At 49.4% G+C, this 14,926-nt stretch overlaps 1 protein-coding gene across 1 annotated transcript in view; it reads left to right on the top strand.

Annotated features, from left to right (window-relative positions):
* The window catches only part of MAP2K6 (mitogen-activated protein kinase kinase 6), a 56,694-nt gene that overhangs the window by 20,277 nt on the left and 21,491 nt on the right, over window positions 1-14,926 (top strand). Inside the window, exons 2-7 of the mRNA XM_021536912.3 lie at window positions 7,097-7,163; window positions 8,049-8,097; window positions 10,345-10,458; window positions 12,129-12,248; window positions 12,854-12,970; window positions 13,404-13,455. Of these exons, the coding sequence (XP_021392587.1) occupies window positions 7,097-7,163; window positions 8,049-8,097; window positions 10,345-10,458; window positions 12,129-12,248; window positions 12,854-12,970; window positions 13,404-13,455 (519 nt within the window). The remainder of the gene's footprint in view (window positions 1-7,096; window positions 7,164-8,048; window positions 8,098-10,344; window positions 10,459-12,128; window positions 12,249-12,853; window positions 12,971-13,403; window positions 13,456-14,926) is intronic.

The following is a 14,926-nucleotide window of genomic DNA, read 5'->3' as shown; positions in this document are numbered from 1 at the left end:
TTTTCTGTTTCCAGCACTGTCACAGGAGCCATCCTGCTGCTTTTATACCACCTGAGGTAGCTGAGCTGTCAAGGCTGTAATGTTTGAATAGACAAACATGAGTTGGTAGTGCAGGAGTCACTGTGGAGATGCCACATGGGGATGTGGCCACCAGGGTTTGGTACTACAAAACCCACCAGAAGTGGCTGCTTGAGGAGTGTACCCCTTTTGTGTTCTCTTTGAGGGCTTGGTTTGCACTCCAGCTGGAGTGGAGCCAGAAGGAGTCCTGGTCCAGCTCCAGCAGCACAGCCTCTCCTCAGGCTCACTCGTTGAGAACACACTTTGTTATCTCTGTGTATTTGGATTTTTCAGCTCGGCAGGGAGCCCCGGGCTGTGCTCACGGGTGTTGTTTAGTCTGGAGTGGGCAGTGTTTGAGTGGGGACACCAGGGATGCTCCTCTCACACTGGGCTGGGATGTCCCCAAGTGTGAGGCAAGAATTTAATTGCTTGGGGGAGAGTCCTGGGCAGGATTAAAGGCTTCAAACCTTGGGCACTGGGCAGTGGTGAGGAGCTGGTGCTGGGGCAGGTGACAGGACATCCCCAGGCCTCAGGTTTGTGTAACAGCCATAAGAATTCACAAATAGAAATAATGAACCTGTGAGACTATTTGTAATACTTGTCAAAAACACTTTTTTAATTTCTTTGGTCATTTTTGGTCATTCTGTCAAAATATTTTTAAATACGAGGTTGTACACCTACAGCAGCAGTTGCTCCAGGTGACCCTGCTCTGCCCTGGGTGCTGAAATATCTTTGAGATATCTCAGTGTTTGTGTCCAGGAGGGTTAATGAGGGAGTTTCTCAGAGATTTGGGTATTTCCAGGTGTCCTGCAAGGCTTAAAGTTCTATTTGACAGCATCAAACCCAGCATTGTTGGTGAAATGTGGCTGGAGCAGAGCTGTGGATAGAAGTAGCCCTTTGCACTTGCACACCAAGGCTTTGCAGGAAGAACTCTCTCCTGCTCAGCGTCTCCAGAGTGGCTGGGACACAAAAGAAATATTCATAATTCCTTGGTTTTTCCAGAACCATTTGGGTTGGGAGTTTTGCACCTAAGCCATGGCCATGGGTCCTGTCCCTCTGCAAAGTGACACTTCAGGGTCAGGCCAGACTTCGGTTGTGGAGCCTTGGGAGCTGCCCATGAGCTGCCAAAATTCACTTTTCTTCCATGGAAACCCATGAAACATTCCCATTTTGCCCTCATTTGAGGGGTGGGAGTTTGCTCACAGAGACTACAGCTGATAGGGGAAAACCAGATGATTTAGCCTTCAAAACCTTCCAAGAAATCAGACCAAAAATCCTTGGGAGAGACAGGAATCGTAAATGAGCCACTTTTATCTCCTGAAAAATGGGAGAAAGAGGCATTTCCTGCCTGTGAAATTTTACCAGCAAGTTATAAGCCTAAGAGTGTTGTTTGAAAGGAAGTGTTGCTACATGACTATTGAACACATTTTTAATAATACATTGTGGTGAAGACAGAACTAGTTAATATCCTTTAAAGGAAGTAGGAGCTTTTTGTGGCAAGGAACCATTTATTTTGGATTAAATCATAAAAAGTTTTTGACTGCAGTGAAAAGTCTGGAGACTGGGATTTTCCTTCAGAAGTCAAAGTTTATTTTCTGTTACAGCCTATGTGGGCAGCAAATTCCTCTGTCTTCCCTTCCTTTGTTATTCTCTGTTCTTTCCACTGTGAAACGTTGAAGTTTCCTTGTTCAATATTGATATTTAACTAACTGAAGGGGGTTACCAGCATCCATCCCCGTGCTCTGTCAGTGGGAAGAGGTTAAGGAGCCCCTTGGCAGTGTGCTTCCCTCCCCTCCCTCAGGAATTGGGTTTAAGACCTTCCCAGGGAAGTGTTTTGTGTGTTTTCGTTGAGTCAGGGTTTCTGTGTCCTGTTCCAGTTCTGCTCTCAGGCTCGGTTTGGTTCTTGGGCTGGGCCAGGAGCGCTCGGGGTCGGGGCTGGGGCACGGGAGCTTCCAGGGATGCTGCAGCCAAGTGCTGCCATCAAAACCCAAAAATCAGGGAGTCACTGAGGCTGGAAAAGCTCTCCAAGCTCATTGAATCCGAGCAGTAACCCAGCACTTCCAAGCCCACCTCTGAGCCACGTCCCCACGTGCCCACATCTATTGAATCCTGCAGGGATGGTGATGCCACCACTGCCCTGGGCCCTCTCCCAGTGCCTGCCCACCCTTTTGGTGAAGAAATTCCTCCTAATTTCTAATCTGAACCTCTCCAGGCTGTTTCTTCTCATCCTGAGAGGGAACTTGCCAGAAAGGCTTTGTAAAGGTGGCACCTTCTTCAGCATCAGTTGGCTCAGTATTTACTGTGGGGTATTTTTTGTTTTGGTTTTTTTTTTTTCCCTAAAAGAAAGTAGATTTAAGCTTCTGCTTAATGTCACAGATTCCCTGGAAGTTTTGTTTATCAAAACCGGGTTCTGGAGATATCTCTCAGCATCACTCCAAACCAGGCTTGCTTTTTTTCTCTCTCAATTATTCTTAAAACTTGGCTTTGGAGTTAAGTGCTTGTGGATGTCTCCATGTGCCACATTACAGGGAGAGCTCTCAAATGAGCTTGAGCTCGAAGGCTCAGGGACCAGCAAGGCTCCAGGGCTTGTTTACACAGAAAATTCATAGTTTTTTGGGTGCTGGGCAGCAGATGCACAATCCCATCTGCTGAGCCACCAGCAGAAGCTTCTGCAGAGGGAGCCACGTTTAGACTTTGAGCTGTGTGTGGTGCTTCACTGGGGCTTTTCCTTATTGCAAATCCCAAGGGATTGCAGGAAAACCCCTCTGCAGTGGTGGGCTGTGCCCCAGGCTGCAGCCCTGGGCTGTTATTTCAGTGTCTGAAGCACCTGGAGCCTGTGTGGATACCTGGTACCTGCCATGGGTGGCTTTTGTCTTTCAGTCCCTGAGCTGGGGACTCCTGTATTGAATCACCTGCTTTTCTCAGATTTGCAATCTCCAAAAGCTCGGTTTTTGTGTCAGATGGGGCTGACAGGGGCCACAAGCGACGCAGACCGACAGATAAACACACACGGTGGTTTTGTCCAGGAAACAAAGCTAAAAATAGTAATGATTCATAAAAACACTGTGGAAAATACTGGTTTTCTGGTGCATGGAACAGGTACCATCCAATTTTGTGTGCTATTAAGCTGCCCCCACATTTGGAGCTCCTGTGCAGATGATTTTCTCCCCGAGCCGACGTCTGCTCTGGCAAACTGGGGGATTTTATTTTGACAGAGAGACACTTGCTTGGCAGTTCCTATTGAACAGAACTGATCTTGAGGCTTCCAAATACTCTTTTCCTTAAAAAAAAAAAAAAAAGCCTTTTAAGTGTGTTTGTGTTTGGGGAGAAAGTCAATCTTGTGAGCTGGACTGTTGAATTCTGGAGGGAAGGGGGATCCTGGTTCCTGCATCCCACTGCAGCCTGCTGGGGTGGTTCTGCTGCTTATTTTGGTTTTAGAGCAGTGCCATGCTCAGGATTGCTGGTGCTCCTGCAAACCACTCACAGACCTTGGCCCCAGAGGCTTGGAGAGGCGAGTGCTTTGCATGTTGGAACAAAAGGAGCTCAGAAATTTGGCCTGATCCAGTTAAAAGCCGTGAAATCACCTGATTTCAGCCCAGGATTCATTAAATAACCATAAAGGCAGCACATCCCCCCCACCATCCACACACCTCTGGGTGCTGCAGGTGCAAGTCCTGGCCATGGCAATTCCCATTTCCCATCCCTGGTGCTATCATGAAATCCATGTCTTACTCAAGCTGCTGTTGTTGCTTTCTGCTTTCTCAAAAAGCAAACCCCAAAGAATGTTAAACCCTGCCTGCGCTTTGGCAGCTGGGAGGCACGGACAGATTGTGCTTCAAAAAAATGGCAAAGTTTCAAAATATTGTGTTCTGTCAAGAAGAGACAAGGAAAATAAACTCCCCAAAATGCAGATTTTATTTCCCTGGGAGGAAAGGTTTTTAATGTTTATTTGGGTTTGGCCTTTTGCTCCCTGGTTCTGCTGACACCGCTTGTGAGCCACGATAAGATTCAACGCTGCACAACCTTTTCTGGGCCCAGTTCAAATCAGCTTCTTTGCCAGTAGATTCATTTTCCCCTTCCCATAGCAGTTCCTGAGCATCAGGGACAGCACATGGGGTGGTGCAAGCAAAGCCACGAAGGATAACGTGGAAAAAAGGGAATAGCAGAGCAAATTTGTGCCTATTTCTTTGACTTGGGTTGTGCCACTGTGACTGCAGCAGAGTGAATCCTCTGGAGGAGCTGCTGAGTGTTCACAGGGACAGTTCAGCTCTAAAAGAAGCAGTTTCTCCATAGGCAATTTGGTGGGTTTTAGTGTCTGCTTTTCCACGTGCAAAATCAGTTTGAAGATGCTTTTCCTGTTCTTGTGCTGTTCCTTGAGGATGCAGAGAGGTGGCTGGGATGGCAGCTTGGAAAATGCCAGAGGAGCAGGGAATTGCTTTCCCTGCCCTGCCAGACCTGTATTTTTGAGATTCCTTTTTTTGGGTAAGGTGCCAACATCCAGAAGAGCTCTCCCCATGAGCATCCCACAGGGCTGAGGTGCACTTGGCACAGCCTGGGCAGGAAGGGGGATCTGGAGCATCCAGCACAGCTGGGCTTGCTCCTCACTTCTGCCTCCTGCATACAACCCAAAAACTGGAAGGAAAAGGGTCAAAGAGCAGCTCTGCTCACTGGAGGAATTCCTCCATTGGTTTTTAGAATAGTTTTTCCTTCCTTACACACCTGTGGGAGTCCAGAGCTTCCCTCTGGCTGCCCTGGGACCCTGGCAGGGGTCAGGAACCCCCTGGACAGAGCCCCCAGAGACACTGGCTGTGATCTCTGCCCATGGAAAAGAGTTTTCAATCTTACAGGATGAATTACCAGCTCTGAGTGTTTGATATCAGTAATAATTAAGTGTGGCATGGGTGCAAAAGTAAAATTTTAGGATTCTAGATGAGGGGTCCAAAGAGGACAAGATGGAGGAAATTGGGTGTGCCTTGTCCTTTTTCTCCTTCTTCATGCCCTCCATGTCTCACTGTGGTGTTGGCATTTTTCTGTTGGTTCAGGCTGGGGACACACTGTCCAACGTAGGTGACAGATATTGGCACGTTCTTGTAAATGCAGCCCAGGGAGTTTCTGGTGTTTAATGTTTGTCACATCCCACTGAGGGCAGAGCCCCACACGCTGCCCTGCAGGACAGAGCTGGGCAGGGCAGCAGAACATGTGAGAGATCAACAGAATAAACAACCTGGAACCAGCACAGACCAATTCTGCCTTCTGCTTTGGCAGGGGGCTGACAGACAGAGACTTTCTGCAATCTTGGAATCATCAATACCTCAGATTCCAACACCAGCTTTTATTTTTGGGAAAACTCAGAGCTGTTCTTTGTGCTCTCCCTGACCTTGCTGCTTTTATTTTGCTTTTCCTGTGTGAGCTTGGGAGCTCCTGGGAGCAGAGAATTGGCTTTTGTTTTTCAGTTTTTTTTCCCTGTGTGTGTTCACATCTCTGTTGATTTCTAATCCCAGCAGTGAGTGTGCACAGGGGTTTCCAATAAATGCACTTCCCATGAGGTGTCAGCTGGGTTCTTGCAGCTTGCCCCATCCTTTGTCAAAAGGAGAGAGCATGATCCCATCTTTTGGAGCAGATGAAGGAAAAAAATACTAAAAAAACCCACCAAAAAACACTAAAAATTAAAAAAACCCCACCAAAACCCCAAACAAACAAACAAACAAAAACATATTTGAAAAACCCCAAACAAAAACAAAACAAACAAAAAAACCCCCAACAACAGCAACAAAACAGCCCAAAACCAAAATCTCTAAAAAATTGCTAATCTGAATTGATTATTTGAGTCATAAATGCAATTTTCCATCCTGGATGCCTGCCCTTTGATCCAGCACCCCTCTGGCACTGGGATGCACAGGCACCTATTGATGTGTCAAAAGGAAAAACAAATTCAGACTTGTATAGGTGAAGTTTGAGAGAGAGGGTTGGGAACTGAGAGTAAAACTCCTGCTTAAAAGAAAGAGTAATTAATAGAAATTGTTTGATTAAAAATGCTGAATACCTCAATGAGATGCAGACAGTAAAACTGCTTAAGTGAAAGAGTAATTATTAATATAAATTGTTAGATTAAAAATGCTGAATACCTCAGTGAGATACAGAGAATAAAACTCCTGCTTAAGTGAAAGAATAATTATTAATATAAATTGTTAGATTAAAAATGCTGAATACCTCAATGAGATGCTTGTGCCTCTTTTTGGAGGGGGTGGACCAGGGATTTTATTACCCAGCCAAGCAGGCAGATGTTTCCCTTGGGCTTTGGTGACATGAGTGATGTTTCCAGGTTATTTTCTCCATGAATTGGAGCCCCCGTGCTGAAATGGGGCTGGATCTGTGCAGTCATAAAAAGGTTCTTGTGTTTCTCTCTCTGCCTGGCTCTCGTGGCTGCTGGGTTGGACCCCCTTTCCAGGAGAGCTGCCTCACATCTTGAGCTGCCTCCAGCTCAGAAAAGCTTGGCTGGTCAGTGTGAATAGAAACAAATGGCTTTGAAGCCTGCAAACTTGAATTCTGCTTTATTTTTGCTGGGTTTGCATAACTTTAGTGACCAGGAGATGAAACGTGCACTTAAACAGAATCACAGTCTGCACTTCTAGATGCAATTTGAAGGAGATGTTTTATCCTGCCAGGGTTTGAAGTTCTGTATCTGGAATTGTTTTAAATCTGAGAAGTGTTTGAAGGGATCCTGTGTGTGTAGGAGGAGAAATACCTCTCCCTTTGCCTGTTCTCGTGGCCTGCCTTTGCCAGAGCTCTTGCTGCTTTCTGGCCTGAGCTGGCAGGCAGGGCTCACAGGTTTTAATGAAACCTTGCTGAACAAAGGCACTCTGTGTTTGAACTCTGTGCCCCGAGTCTGCCCCACCAGCCTGGCTGGGCATTTCTGTTAAATGAGGTCAACACATATAGACAAGCTGTGTTTTGCAAATTAACCCCAAGCAAATCATAACAAACAACAGCAGCCAAAAAAAGTGCCTTTCTTTAAGTCTGCCTCTTTCTTGTTTCGCAGGCAAGAAGAGAAACCCTGGGCTGAAAATTCCTAAAGAAGCTTTTGAGCAACCACAGACAAGCTCCACGTAAGTCTGCAAACACTGAGGCAGAGTGGAAAGCAAACCACGAAGCCCAGCTGCCTTCCAGCCTTGGCTGGCACCTGGCAGTGCCCAAGGCCAGGCTGGATGGAGCTTGGAGCACCCTGAGATAGTGGAAGGTGCCCCTGCCCATGGCAGGGAGTGGAATTAAATTATATTTAATGTCCCTTCCAACCCAAACCATCCTGGGATTCTGTGACAATTTCTCAGCCCTTGCATTTCCCAGGGGGTCTCAGCTCCATCTGAGATGCATCATTCAGTCTCATGTGCAGTAAAATATAAAAAGATAAAGACAAAAAGAAAAAGATAAAAAAAGAAAAAGATAACAACCAGAATGGGCCCCCAGTTTCCACTGGTGTGGCACTTCGGCCACCAGTTTGAGTAGCAGGCATTTGGTCAAGGCACAAAACCTCCTCCCTTTCCCTGCCTGCTCAGCCTTGCAGAAGGAATCCCTGTTTTTGAGGCCCTTTGTGCAACTCCAGCCTGCTTGGCTTTCTTTGCTTCTGTGGGTTGAGTGTTTTTAGCCTGTCAGCCTGTGCTGTGTGACTGAGGTGATGATTTACAGCAGGTTTGGATGTTCCTGCCTGTTTAATCCATTTTTCCTGCAGGCTGGCAGAGATTTGGTGCTTGATTTCACAGTGAATCCCGCTGGGATCCTGCAGGGGCAGGCTGGGTGTGAGAAATGCCAATTGCAGTCACTTCTTCTCTTTTTTTGGGGTGACTTTGTGGATCTGTTGATCCTGCAAAGCCAGGTGGCTGCTCAGGGCTGCCGCGAAGGTGTGAGGGGATGCTTTGGGGGCTGGATTTAGTCACTGAGGGAAAATTCATCTTTGTAGGGAATATTTCAAATCTTCTCCCTTTTCTTTCACACAGACCACCCAGAGATTTGGACTCCAAAGCCTGCATCTCTATTGGTGAGGAGGTAAGGCTGAGAGACCTTTGGGACCAGAGACCATCCTGGGCTGGCTGCTTGTGAGATTCACTTCAACCCCCCCCAAAAAAGGGCAGAGGATTAAATCCCAGCTATTATAATTAACACAGCCCATTTCACCTGAAAGAAAGAGCAGTTTCTGGAGGAATAAAAGCTGAGAAGATCCAACTGGGGAGCTCATGGGGGCTTGTGAGCCACGTGCAGCCATAAATATCCAAGTGGCCCCTGGTGTTGGTGCTCCTGCAGCCAGGGCTGTGTGGGTGGGACCCCAGAGTGGCCCCATGGCCAGCTGGAGCTGCTGCTTGGCACTGCCCTGCTGACGTGCCCCCAGCACCCACCCCTTCCCTCCCATGGCACGTGGGCTCCCTTCATATTTTCCACTGTGGAAATTCCTTCCTTGCTGCACTGAGGTGCAGCTAATCCCCTGGAAATAACCATTATCAGGCAAGGGGGTTGCTGACAGAGGTGTTTTACTCTCCTCTGCAGTTCCTTTGCTGATTTAAAGCCTTCACCCCAAAATATTTCTCTTTGCTGATATTGAAGGTCAGTCTCCTCAAGAGCTGAACTCAGGGTTCAGCTTCCTGCTCTGGAGTCAAATCATTCTGACAGCATGGAAACCAATCCACCTGAATTAAAAAAAAAATCAGGGAAAAAAGCCCATGGACAGTTATTTTGACAGGAGAGAAAGGCAGAGCTGAATTCAAAAAAGCACTTTAAAGCTGGACAGTAAACATGTGAGGTGTGAAAGATAGGCCTTGGTGTCAGTGAGGTAATTTATGCAGTGAAATGCTAACCCAGCAGTGGTTTGAAATTCCTAATTTTGGAGGCTTTGCTTTCATTTTGGATTTTGTGTTCGGAGCAGGGGCTGGGAGGTGGAAGCATGGTGCAGCAGGGAGGCAGAGCAAATGCCTGCTCTAAGAAAATCACCTGTCCCTGCAGTCCCAGCAGTGAGGGGAGGCTCCAGGGCTCCCAAAATGCTCCAGGAGCAGTGAGGGCAGGCTGGGTGGTGCAGAGGGAACCCCACTCAAAGCTCCATTTGAGAGGAACTCCACTCGCAACCCCAGAGGAGGGGAGCCCCACTCACAGCCCCCAGTGGGAACCCCACTGAGAGCTCCCAGAGGGGAACCCCACTCACAGCCCCTAAAGGGAATCCCACTGACATCCCCAGAGGAGGGGAACACCACTCACATCCTCCAGTGGGAATCCCTCTCACATCCCCTAAAGGGAACCCCACTCACAGCCCCAGGGCTCAGGCTGTTCTCCAGGCACAGGTCTGGCACACTTTATTTTGCATTTCCCCTGGCTCTGTGACCTGTTTATCCAGGTTCCTTTAGGATGGGCACCAGCATTTCCACACCCCCCCCCAATCCCAAGGGGAAGGAAGCCACTTTCCCAAGGCTGGGAGTTTATCCCAGCTGGGGAAGGGATGCACAGGGGGAGGATGTGCCAGGCAGGGCTGCACGAGAGGGGCAGCAGGGCTGCACTTGGGGAGCTGCAGGGCTGCAACTGGGGATAGCAGGGCTGCAATTGAGGGGCAGCAGGGCTGCAATTGAGGGGCAGCAGGGCTGCACTTGGGGACCAGCAGGGCTCTACTTGGGGACCAGCAAGGCTGCACTTGGGGGGCAGCAGGGCTACAGGTGGGGAACAGCAGGGCTGCAACTGGGGGGCAGCAGAGCTGCAATTGGGATAGCAGGGCTGCATGGGGGAGGCACAGCACAGAACGTTGGGGGGGAGCAGGGCTACACTTGGGGGGCGCAGCTCAGCTCAGCTCAGCCCAGCTCAGCCCAGCCCAGCCCAGCTCAGCTCAGCTCAGCTCAGCCCAGCTCAGCCCAGCCCAGCTCAGCCCAGCCCAGCCCAGCCCAGCTCAGCCCAGCCCAGCTCAGCTCAGCCCAGCTCAGCTCAGCCCAGCCCAGCCCAGCCCAGCCCAGCTCAGCTCAGCTCAGCTCAGCTCAGCCCAGCCCAGCCCAGCCCAGCCCAGCCCAGCCCAGCTCAGCTCAGCTCAGCCCAGCTCAGCCCAGCCCAGCCCAGCTCAGCCCAGCTCAGCCCAGCCCAGCCCAGCCCAGCCCAGCCCAGCCCAGCTCAGCTCAGCTCAGCCCAGCCCAGCCCAGCCCAGCCCAGCCCAGCCCAGCCCAGCCCAGCCCAGCTCAGCCCAGCCCAGCCCAGCCCAGCTCAGCCCAGCCCAGCCCAGCCCAGCTCAGCACACACACCCAGGCCCCGCTGCTGCCTTTTGTCCCGCAGAACTTTGAGGTGAAGGCCGATGACCTGGAGCCCATCTCCGAGCTGGGACGAGGTGCGTACGGGGTGGTGGAGAAGATGCGGCACATGCCCAGCGGGCAGATCATGGCAGTGAAGGTAGAGTGAGCCTCGGGGGCTTCTGTCCTTTCTGGGGTGCTGGGCACACCTGTAATCCCCCTTGTTCCTTTCCTGACATTTGCTGCTTTCCTCATCTTCTTTCCAAACAGGGAGATTTGGGTGGTTTAACCAAGAAAGGGGGGTGTTTTAAAAGCGGGGTGCTCCAGCATTGTAGTGCATCAGTCACATTGTTCACCTTTATCCACAATATTCCTCTTTGTCTAGGATTCAATACACCATCATTTTTAAAATACACACATAAATTTACATATTTTTACACATTTTAAAATATATTTACATATAATTTTACATATTTTTTCTGCTGTAGCCCCTTAGATTCACTTCATAATTATAAAGAAGGATAAATCCAATTGCACAAGAGACTCTTCTTCTTCTGGGACTTTTTCAGTCTCCTTGGAACAGGAAGTTTTTTGTTGGGATTTCCGCGTTTTGCCTGCCGCAGTGGGATCTTGACTCATGGCAGGCTTGTAGATACTATCATGAAAAGTTTTCATAACAACAGCTTAGACTCATAAATTTGAAGATTAGGGAAATGGTCATGGGAAAAACTGTAGTTTGGGAAGGACCAGTTTTTGCTTGGCTGAATTTTAGTTTCCTTTCAGAGTAAGAGAAGAAGATCTGGAAACTCTGAGCAAACTCTTTGCTCCTCAGTTGTGGGTAGATTTTGCTGTGGGTGCTGGCTGGGCCAGGTCCCAGGACCTTTGTGCTCTGCATTTGGTGTTTTTGTTTGCTTTGGTGTTCCCCAAACTGCCAAAGACCTCTCTGGGGTGATGGAAGATCTCGGCTGGGCGTGGCGGGAGCATTCAGGCTCTCTGTGATGCTGAGTTTGATTCTGTCCCATAACTGACCTGGGGTGGCTTTGGCCAGGGAGCCTGGGAGGTGTGTGTGACCTGTGCCTGCTCTGCTGTGGTGTTTGGCAGCTGAGGTCTCCAGATATTTTACATCAGGGACATCTCTTCCTGGGAGACTGGGAAATGCTCCTTTTCCAAAGCCATGGGGAACCCACGGGCTCTGGAGCCCTCCTTTGTGCCAAAACCTGCTGATGGAACAGAATTGCACTCCAAAAATCCCGGCTTCCCACCAGCCTGGAATTTGATTTCCTGCTCCTTTCTCCTCGCCAAGCCACTTCTTTCTTTTGGCTCTTGCATAAAGAGTGGTGTTTGCAGGGAAGAGCAGAACCACCAGTGGTGAGAAAACCCTGGGGTGCTCCTGCACCAAAGCTTAGAATTAAACAGAGGATTTGATCTGAGAAAAGCCTTCCAAACTTAAGTGCTAGAAGTGAGAATGTGGATTTACAGTTTAAAGCAGAGACGTGTTAATTAAGAAGAAAGTTTAGAGTTTCAGAGTTTAAGATATAGAAAAAATAAAAGTAGTTACAAAGGTGAACAAGGAATTTAGAATGCACTCCTGTAGGTTTGTGTGCCATAACATGATTGGCTGAGAAAGCTCACACTGCAGCATGAGTCTGTAAAATGAAATATTTAAGGATTGGATCAAAAGCATAAATATCCTTTTAAATATCCCCTGGGTGCTGGGCTGGGGATGTGCCTGTGACAAGGGTGGTGACAAAGGGGTGGCACGAGGGGTGCTGGGAGGGTCCAGGTGAGGTGCCAAGGCTTGGGGCAGACCTGACCTGCTCTGCCTTGCAGCGGATCCGAGCCACGGTGAACAGCCAGGAGCAGAAGAGGCTGTTGATGGATCTGGATATCTCCATGAGGACGGTGGATTGTCCCTTCACTGTCACCTTTTATGGGGCTCTCTTCAGAGAGGTGAGGCTCCTTGGGGCTCAATTCCCACTCCTGCACTTCCTGCAAGTGCCAGGATCTCATCTCCACCTGGACACCGAGGTTTGCTCAGTCCTGGCCCCAGGGTGTGTCACTAACTGTGGCTGTGTGTGGGACAGCCTGGCCACAGCCTGGGCCCACAGCGTTCAAATTGCCCTGGCTGGGCTTCATCCATGTGGAGGAAAAGTGTGGAAAGCTCTGAAAATGAGGATTTATTGAAGAGCTGAACTTTTCCTGGCTGGGCATTGGGAGCCTCAGTTCCTGATAACTTTCTGGGCTCCTAAATCACCGTGGCTGTGCTTTGGGAAGAGTGCACCCTAAATGGTAGGGAATGTGCACAGCACTGAATTCCAGAGCAGGGAAAAGAGAGCCCAGGACAGCTCTGAATGGGTTTAAAAAACAGGGAAGGGAAGGGAAGGGAAGGGAAGGGAAGGGAAGGGAAGGGAAGGGAAGGGAAGGGAAGGGAAGGGAAGGGAAGGGAAGGGAAGGGAAGGGAAGGGAAGGGAAGGGAAGGGAAGGGAAGGGAAGGGGGAAGGGAAAAGGGAAGGAAGAAGGAAGATATCTGGGTATCTGCTTGCTTTGCTCTCCAGGGAGATGTGTGGATTTGCATGGAGCTGATGGATACCTCACTGGATAAATTCTACAAGCATGTCATTGACAAAGGCCTGGCGATTCCCGAGGACATCCTGGGGAAAATCGCAGTCTCTGTGAGTAACAGCAGGGTGAGGGGGGAGGAAAGGGGTTTCTCTTCTAAGCCAAGTCCTGCTTACCTGAGCTGCCTGCTCTGTGTGCAGCAGGAAGAGGGTGGTCCATGTGCCAGCCCATGTGGCCGTTCCCATGTCTGGCCTGAAGTGATGTTGTGTATAAGCCACCAACGTGCCCATGCACACACGTGATGGAGAGCTGGCCCATGCGAGGTGTGGGGAGGCTCCTGCAGCTCCTTTCCCTTCTCATCGGGGTCTGGAGCCCCCAGGAAGACCCCTGGATACCCACCAACACCTCAGGCTGCTGGCAGGGTGCAGGACTCAGGGGGGATGTGGTTTTCTTGCCCTCCTGGTGGCTCTGGGGGTGAAGCCAGCTATCATTTTCTCCTCCTCCTGGTGCTGCCAGCTGTGATTGACTGTGGATTTGTCGTTTCAGATTGTAAAAGCATTAGAACATCTGCACAGTAAACTCTCCGTGATCCACCGAGGTGAGTGCCAGGCACACACTGCCCTGCTCTCAGCCTGGCAAGGGCTCCCAAAATACCTGAGATAAAGCAGAAATACTCCCCAGCATCTCAGAACCTGCAGCAAAACCCAGGCAGAGGAGATGGCTGCTGTTTGCTCCTTAAAATCTGCTGCTCCCAGTGTTTCCCTGAAGGGGAGAAGGGGCTGGCAGAGAAAGGAAGAGCTGCTTCCCTATACCCATGACCTAAACCCTAAACTCATGGTCTGCTTCATCACCTGGCTGAAATTCAGGCTTTTCCCCCTTTCTCCTTGGAAGGCTTTGGAGCAGGCTGTGCCCAGGTTTGTCCCCCAGCTCCGTGGCTCTGTGCTGGTGTGCAGTGACAGGGGATGTTGGAACCCTGGGTGCTGAGAATTTGGGACTTTCTGTGCTGACAGGCACTGACCCCCAGGAGAACACTGCATTTGACCTGAGGACATAAAAAAAGCTTCCAAAATGGAATGACAGAACTGTGATTGTGGGTGTGGAGTTTGGATAGAAGTGTGTAAAATCACAGGGTGGAAAACTCAGAATTTAAGGTTTTAGAATATAGTAATATATATATATAAAGTTTTTTATATATAAAATGTATAAGTTTTATATCTGAAACTCCACAAAGGATCTCCCTGCCAGCCTCTTCCTCCTGCACTGCTCCAGCCATCCTCACCCCTTCCACGAGCTTCCCTGAGCACCAGTGCAGCAGAGCAGCCTGATACCTAAACCAGCCTCAGATGAAATCATGAATCCCCTCCTTAAACTCTTCTGATGTTTTCCCCTCTGGAGAGTCTCAAAGCTGCCGTGAGCACACTCAGAAACAAATCTGCAGTTGCTGCTTGACACTTTTATTTTTAAAGGGTCATTTTCAATTTGTCCTGAGGAGGAAGGAGCCCTCCTGGAGGGTGTGAGTGCCTGGGAAGCAGCAGAGTTCAGCTGGAGCTGGCAGTGGCACTGGCTGTATTCTTCCTGTGCCTGGGGCTTGACTTTCTGCCTCTGTATCACTTACAGGAGGTGGATAGCCCTTCTTGGCTGCTGGGTTTCTGTGTGTACTGGTTTGATTTCCACTGAAAATTGTCTTATTTCAGCGTAGTGACAGATGGGTGAGAGGATTTTGGATACCTGATTGCAGAATGCTGATTAGAAAGCAGATATTAATGAGCTGTAAACCCACAGTTCTAATAAGCAGGACTCAAACACAGCTTCTATCATCCTTCAAAGGGTGTTTCAGCTCTTCCATTTAATTCTTTATCATGTGGAGACAGAGGATCTTCAGGAAGTGACCTGTTATTTCTGGGTGGCAGCAGAGAAAGGATTGCTCCCTTTGGAGCATCCCAGAGAAAGCAGGGTCACCTGTGCTGGAATTCCATTTGGGGTTAGCCTCAGAGAGCAATTCCCTGCTCTGCAGGAGAACACCTCCATGCTCCCCTGGGTGTCACCTCCTGGCACCTCTGGGTGCCTCA

Source organism: Lonchura striata, chromosome 18 (genome assembly GCF_050655825.1).
Source record: "Lonchura striata isolate lonStrDom1 chromosome 18, ASM5065582v1, whole genome shotgun sequence".
In the NCBI taxonomy this organism is placed as follows: Eukaryota; Metazoa; Chordata; class Aves; order Passeriformes; family Estrildidae; genus Lonchura; species Lonchura striata.
The sequence above is the reverse complement of the archived record's forward strand: the minus strand, read 5'-3'. Positions and strand labels throughout refer to the sequence as shown.